This window comes from Naegleria lovaniensis, assembly GCF_003324165.1.
Source record: "Naegleria lovaniensis strain ATCC 30569 chromosome Unknown tig070, whole genome shotgun sequence".
NCBI classification, from domain to species: domain Eukaryota; phylum Heterolobosea; class Eutetramitea; order Acrasida; family Naegleriidae; genus Naegleria; species Naegleria lovaniensis.
The window spans coordinates 50,919-58,294 of record NW_025407893.1 but is presented as its reverse complement, the minus strand read 5'-3'; the positions used below and the strand labels follow the sequence as shown (position 1 = coordinate 58,294).

General features: G+C 34.5%; 4 protein-coding genes across 4 annotated transcripts; 2 read left to right on the top strand and 2 right to left on the bottom strand.

The window, feature by feature from the left end:
* Window positions 1–24: 24 nt before the first annotated feature.
* C9374_013682 (uncharacterized protein) lies at window positions 25–1,041 on the top strand (the record flags this gene model as incomplete). Its single annotated transcript, XM_044689585.1, has 4 exons — window positions 25–206; window positions 319–441; window positions 523–662; window positions 725–1,041. 4 exons carry the CDS (start codon window positions 25–27, stop codon window positions 1,039–1,041), a joined length of 762 nt encoding a protein of 253 aa, XP_044541849.1.
* Window positions 1,042–1,443: 402 nt separating this feature from the next.
* On the bottom strand, window positions 1,444–2,990 carry C9374_013681 (uncharacterized protein; the record flags this gene model as incomplete). The annotated part of the gene is made up of 3 exons (XM_044689584.1): window positions 1,444–2,127; window positions 2,174–2,323; window positions 2,376–2,990. The coding sequence occupies 3 exons, from the start codon at window positions 2,988–2,990 to the stop codon at window positions 1,444–1,446; spliced, it is 1,449 nt and encodes a 482-aa protein (XP_044541848.1).
* Window positions 2,991–3,103: 113 nt separating this feature from the next.
* On the bottom strand, window positions 3,104–4,933 carry C9374_013680 (uncharacterized protein; the record flags this gene model as incomplete). Its single annotated transcript, XM_044689583.1, has 1 exon — window positions 3,104–4,933. The coding sequence occupies one exon, from the start codon at window positions 4,931–4,933 to the stop codon at window positions 3,104–3,106; it is 1,830 nt and encodes a 609-aa protein (XP_044541847.1).
* Window positions 4,934–5,073: 140 nt separating this feature from the next.
* C9374_013679 (uncharacterized protein) lies at window positions 5,074–7,174 on the top strand (the record flags this gene model as incomplete). The annotated part of the gene is made up of 2 exons (XM_044689582.1): window positions 5,074–6,341; window positions 6,427–7,174. 2 exons carry the CDS (start codon window positions 5,074–5,076, stop codon window positions 7,172–7,174), a joined length of 2,016 nt encoding a protein of 671 aa, XP_044541846.1.
* Between the last annotated feature and the right edge of the window lie 202 nt (window positions 7,175–7,376).

Sequence of the window (7,376 nt, the reverse complement as noted above, 5' to 3'; positions counted from 1 at the left end):
AAAAATCAAGGATATTATCAGAAAATGTTACAAGTTCATCAAAATATTTATAACGAAGCTGAACATCAAATTGATTTGGATTTATCAAGAACATTTCCTCATCATCCTTTTTTCAGACATGCAAATTCTAAAGGAAGAGAACAATTGAAGAGAATTTTAATTGCATTCTCATGGAGATCTCCATATATAAGTTATACTCAATCCATGTAGGTATCTATAGTTGTGTTTGTTGAATTCAATAATGAATTGTGAATATTGTGAAAATCATCATGTATAACCATATTAACCATATCATGTATAACCATATGACTCATATAGGAATTATATTGTTGCCATGCTCTTACTACATTGCGATGAAGAAACTGCCTTTTGGTTATTTGTGGAGCTTGTGGAAGAAATTTTACCAAAAAATTTTTATAATCCACAATTGACAGGAGTACGGTAGGTAGTTTCAATATCATTGGAATAGCATTGAATATTATCATTGTTATATTCATTGATAATCATGGGTACAAACTCTAGAATTGATTCTCGAGCCTTAGATGAACTGATTAAAAATCGACTACCTAAAATGCATGCTCACTTCCAAAAGCTCAAATTAGATTGTACGGCATTTAGTAGTGGTTGGTTTATGCGTGTGTTCGTTGACATTTTTCCTATAGGTATGTGAAAATTCTTTAACAATTCATGGCATTTGAACTTGTTGTCGCGATCACTCTCATAGAAACAACAATGAGAATTCTTGATTTGGTCTTTGCTGAAGGAAACAAAATTCTTTTCAGAACAGTGCTAAGTTATTTGAAAATTTATGAATCACATCTTTTGGAAATGGATAACATGGGAGATGTTTTGCATTTTATCAACTCAGATCCATGTACCATGTATGATCATATCAAGTTGACAAAGAATATGTTTTTATTTTATAGACTCACTCGACAAGTTTGCCTTTCGTTGAGAACCAAGTACAAAGAACTTATCGAGAAAGAAGATGAAGAATTAGAGAACAGGAGAAGAATGCTCAAAAATAATTCTCAAATATAGGGACTTAGGTTTATCGTTTCAACTCATTGATAATCGATTTAAGTTCTTGAGTAATCCTAGATTCAATAGTATACAAGTTTTTATCCTGCTGCTCCTTCAACCTTACTGCTTCCAATTGCAGCTGCCTCACTTCTTTTTCCAATTGAGTTACTTGAGTTTCCTTCGAGTCCAGCTTAAATTGATAAGTATCTAGCTCCTTTTTGTGATTAAGTGAGAGTTGATTAAGCTTCTCCGCGCTCTTAACTGTTTGTTCATCTGCATCTTTTAGTTTGAGTTGTAATTGATTAATCAAAAGAGATTTTTGTTCTGATTCATTGGTGGTATCTGTTAATTGCCTGTCTATGAGCTGAATTTTCTCATTTACTTTTGTGAGGTTTGATTCCAGTTGCTTGCATTTGTTCTTCAGTCGTTCATGTTCTTCTCCAGTTGGTTAAACTTTTCCTTTTCATATTGTAACTTTTCATTAAAGAGCTTCTCTGAGTGAATTTTGTCTTCGTCGCACTTGCTCTTGAGATCAATGAGAGCTCTCTCCTTTTCCACTTCCATTTCTGAAATCTTTTGTCGTATTTTGCTGTATTCTTGCTCAATTAAGGTCAAGGATCTCAAACTGCTTTGCAATATTTCAATTTGCCGATGAGTGTCAATAAGCTGAGCATTCAACTCGCTTTTATCGTTTTGGGCGCTGTAGAGTTTTTGATTGGTGCCCACTAACAATTCCTCCTTTACGGTCAACTGTTCATTGAGCTTTTTGATCGTTGCTTCATTTCTACTTTTTTCTTTTTGTAAGTCATCGATCAACTCTTTGCACTTTTGCAATTCGTCTGTGGATTCCCTTAAATTCTTTTTAGTTTCAATATGGCTCTTTGTTTCATGAGCCAAATTCTGCTCCAAAAGCAAAATCTTTTCTTCAAATTCCTTCATTTTACTATAGTAGCGTTGTTCGTTTTCCTTTGTTTCTTTCAAGTCCGAAATTAAGCGAATATTTTGTTTTTCCAGCTCAGAAATTTGTTCGTGAGCACCTCGTATTTGACTCGAGTAAGTATTTTGTTGTGTGATGACTTGTGTTTGTAACGTTTCAATTCGTCTCTGTTGTAGAAGGTTAGTGACTTGACATTACTGTAAGAAAACATACATTTTGAATGTTACTCATCTCGGATATCTCCGATTTTAGCCTACTGGACATCTCAGTTTCCTTTTGTTTGGTTATTTGCATGTCATAATTTCTTCTTGTAATTTTATCAATTTCTTGAAGCGTTTTAAAGTCAACTTCGTTACCAGTGAGCTAAATAATTTTGTAAGACATAATTCTCATATTATTGTATGAGTAAACCCACCTTCAAATCTGTGATCATATAATTTTCGTGAAGGGCTTCAAGAATGTATTTGCCTCCTCTTACACCAATGTAATTCCATCTCAAGTCAACCGACTGCAGGGAGTTGTTCACTCTGATTGCATTTGCAAGAGCATTGGCACCTTCTGGAGTAATCTTATTGTTTCGAAGATCCAAAGTTTGGATTGATTTGTTGGGTTTTAAAGCCTCAGCAATTTCCGATACACCAGTTTCGTACACTCCCAAACTATTCCACTCACATTTTAATTCTCTTAGACTGAATGTTTTGCTAATGAGTTGTGCCAATCCGCTTGATCTATACAGATTGGAACCTCTGAGATCAATCGATTCTATCACTCGAGACTGTATTAAACCTTGACACACTGAATCAACGCCAGAGTCGCCCATATAGCTTTCTGCTAGATTGATGTAAGTAAATGTTTGGTTTCCATGCAGTGCTTGTCCGATAGCAATACCATTCTTAGTTCCAAGAGTTAATTCTCCCAAATTTAAAGTCTGAGTACAATCATCATCGTCAGGAAGATTAACAATGGTTGGGTGTGGTTCAATTCCTTGTTCTCGACATCCCACAATGTACTGCTTTTTGAATTGCTTCATTTTTTTTAATTCAAAAAAACGTAAATTTTTGGCGCGTTCCATCGCCATCACTACGTTGGAGAGATGATGATACACAAGTAAGGTGTGGGAAAATAAGATAGCGACGACTATTATTATGCAGTCGTCTCATCATTCATTACAACCTTTGTGTAAAAGTAATGAATCATAATAGGTACGCTCATGGTTTTGCCAAGTATGTTTGTGAGTGAGTCGTGCTGTTCTTCGTTCCAATACACGACTACTCGTTCTAAAGTCGATGCATCGACCTCAATTTTAAAAACAATAAAATCCAAATCATTGGTCGTTCTAACATAAATGGCCATATCTGATGTTGAAAATTCAACTTCTACCTTTTTGATCTTTTCATCGTACATGTGATGATGATGATGGTGGTGGTGTTGGAATGTTGGATTGGTTAGTAAGCTCTTTTGCTGCTGTTCTATGGTTGATTCTGAGTTGAAACATGACAACATTAAATCTCTCAATATCATTTGTTTCTTGACCTCTGCAATGGTTTGTCTCATTTGAGGGAACGTTAAAAATGGAATTCTCTTAATCATGACTCCTGCAGAACTGACAAGCCTCTTGTCGGAATAAACTTCTTGAGTTGCTACAAAGTGATAAGTGCTGTCTTGGACCTTTTTAAAAGAATTGGTTTTGAATCCTCGGAGTAAACAATTTTGGAACGCTTCCAATTCTCGGGTGATTGGTTGGGTATAGGGATCGCTCGCAATTATTTCACTTGACCACTCAGTAATGCCAGTCTGTTGAGTATCAATTCCAATATTTTCACTTGGGAGTGTATTTGTTGTCTTGTGCAATGTATTGGAAATAGGTTTTAAGAAATTAAATTGTCGTGCCACAGAGAGTGGAACGAAAACAGGAGGATTAAATATCATAACAGGACAAGTTTGCTTCAGAGCATTTCCACCACATGCCTCCAGTGTTACAATTATATTCTTATCGCCATAGTAGTTGATCCAAATACCATCACATTTCATGGATACTTTGTCTGATGGAAAATTATTCTCACGTATAATGTAATGCTCGAATTCTCTCATCACTGTTGTGCTTTTTAAGAAAGTCTCAGAGGAAGATGTTAAATTAGAATCTGGTCTCAAAGAACTCTTGTCTGTCACAATACAGTTCGTACGGGTTGATACTAAATGATATAATTTGCAAACAGCAAGTAATTTGCTCTCAAAAACTTCAATAAGGTTATCTCTCACAAGCGCGTTCATTAAATCTTCCGAGATTGCCTTGATTTCCTTTGAGCTGCTCGAATCTTTTTTAGTCTTTTGAAAACTAACACTAGTCAATGTTTTCTTGTCAGGAGAAAAGACAATATCCAAGTTTAACAATGTTGAACCTAAAGAGAAAATATGAGTATTACTCAATGGATCAAGCATGTCTTGATATGCATATTCTTCGTGGCCTAGTAATTCATTCATTTGTTTTGCAACGCTGTTGAGAATTCTTTCTACGACTTCAAACAGTTGTAAATGAGAAACAGTTTTTTCGCTACACTTTTTGATAACATCTAATAACTCCTTTTCTTGGAATTGAATCTTTTTAAATTCTCTTATGGACTTGGATTGTTGTGTTAGTTTTTCATATTGTGTCTTGTCTGAACCCTCTTTACTGATGAGAGCACCTTGTTCCTGAATTTTCGATTTTAATGATGACATGGCATGTTTCAAGATTTCTCTTCTTTCAATGATATTATCACTCATTTGAAGGGCATGAACCACACCATGATCTTGCACATCTTTAAGTTCTCTATCCAATTTGGCAATAACTTCTTTAATCTTATCCCAATCATTTGATGTAGTATTTGATTGAGCTGAAGAGGAATCTACTGAAGAGGGAGCCTGTGATGATGATCCCGATGGTGTCAAGCTTGTGGGCACAAAGGGCGAAGAGGATGAAGAGCCTGAAAGCATTTTTTTTTATCGCGTCATCAAAAATGATCCCAGCTTCATCCTTCTCATCGGCTTCACCTCCGAAAATTCTTCAGTCTCCTCATTCATCTCTTTCCAATGCAACACAACAATCCATTTCCATGGATTTTTACCAACTGGCTATGTACCACTTCAACAAGAAAGAATATGAATCGTGTATTGAAAATTTAAACAAATTATTGAAAAATACAACCAACACAACGGAAATATTCAAAATTAAACATAATATGGCCATCACCAAATATTTATGCGAGATCAATAGTAGTAATTTATACAATGAATTTTCCGAAGAAAAATTACTCTTAGAATTGGAAGAAATCAAACAATCTACAAAAAAACATTCCAATCATCAATTTCCTATTTTAATTTATAATCAAGCCGTGTTATACTACAAAAAAGAAAAGTATAAAAAAGTGTTAGAGTTATTAGAACCGTTATTTGAGAGTTTAGATCTGAACGATCAACACACAACTCAGTTATTGAAATATGATGAATTTTTAGTTTTGAAAATATGCTTTTTATTATTAGACATTTATATTGATGTCATGAAGTGCGTTGAAAAGACACTGATTGTTATCAAATATATTGATAATAACTTTCAGTCCATCATTCAAAGCTCTATTCCATCTCTCCCTCAATTGAACATTACAGAGCTTTCAATCACAGAATCTAAATTCAACATTTTCTACTACAAGTCTAAAATATCTGTTCTAAGAAAGGAGAGTTGGAGTACAACACTTGAATATATAAACTCTGCCAATCAGATTATTAAAAATGCTATTGCAAAGGACAACGAAAACAAATATATTAACGATTTGATGGCAACTAAATTATGCCTATTGGATTGTTTTTTAAAAATTACCAAGAAATCAAACAATGAAGAAACTTTCTCACAAATGATGAAAGAATGTATTGAAATTTTGGGACAACACAGAGGGAGACTTTCACCAGTGGTTTATTTTAATAACCTTGGTTGTTTGTTTCTGCATATGGACAACAAGGAGCCATCAATAATGTCTCAATTTTATTTTTCAAAGGCCTCACAAAGTGGAAACGCTCAAGCTCAATACAATCTCGCCTTTCAATTACTTTTGAGAGAATCTAAAAACATTGAACAAGTTGCTAGATGTCTCTCGCAAAACAATCCATTCCTTGAGCCCTATGAACTCTTCCACAAAGCATCTCTATCAATGTATGACAATCCATATATTTGGATTCGAATGGGTGAATGTATTTTGTGTGAAAATCAAAGACTACTCAAGAAAGATATTCATGAAACGTTTCAACAAATGACAAATAGTCTATCTAATAGTCCAACTGTTTCATTGCCTGTTCTGGGAAATCAGTTAGGAGTGAAGAAGTTTTCAACCCAAAAAGAATTTGTTCAAACGTAAGTAGTGATTATGTGGTGTGTCAAACATTGTTTACCTACTTATGTGGTGTGTTAAACATTGTTTACCTACTGATCTACTTAGACACGAAGATCCAATGATGAAGCAAAACAAATATCATTTAGAATTACTGAATGACAGATTCACTCCGAAAGTCCTTGAAGAAATGTCATTGGAAATGGCAGAAAAATGTTTTCACAATGCCCTCAGTATTTTACAAACGATGATTAATGAATTTAAAAAACGATATCAAATGGGAGAGAACGTTACTAATGAGGATCATTACCAAGTTTCATTCTTTGTGCGATTACAACAAGCTCTAATGAATGTTACCCTGAAATTGGCCTATGTTTCACTCGCATTAGACAATCCACTGTTATCACTCTCCCATTGCAAAACCATCTTATCCCTTTCCTTGGCGTATTCCAATAATACTTCTATATCCATAGGAATATGTCCCATTCAATATACTATTATTGCTTTATGTTATGCATTTGAAGCATTGACGACGACCGATCAATCTGAAAAGATTTTTCAATTGATTTCACCTCAACAATTGCAAACACTATTGTCATATTTGCAACAACAGCAAGATAATTCCACGTTACAATTTGGTCTCTTATTGAATTTAGCAGTCATACATGTGATTCAAGGAAATTATGAAAAAGCTCAACAAACGCTGAATCATATCACGAGTGACCCTCAAACGTTGCACTCTGAAGTGAAACCTTATTTTTATTTGATACAACTCTATGTATTGATCGTGGAGGGTAAAACAAAACAAGCTTTGGAATTGATTGCAAATTCGTTTGGCCATCTGCGCCAATTCTAAAATGACTACATTGTTGTTGCAAAATCTGACCATTCAATGCTCAGACCAAAATAAATCCAGTTTCCATTTGAGTTCCGAACAAAAAAATTAATTGAAGGCTGCTGTTATATTCGTTTCCGACGCTTGCGTGAATCAGTCGAAACCACCACAAATTAAAGCCTTCTTCACGGACAGTATTTGATCAACATCATTGATTCCCAAT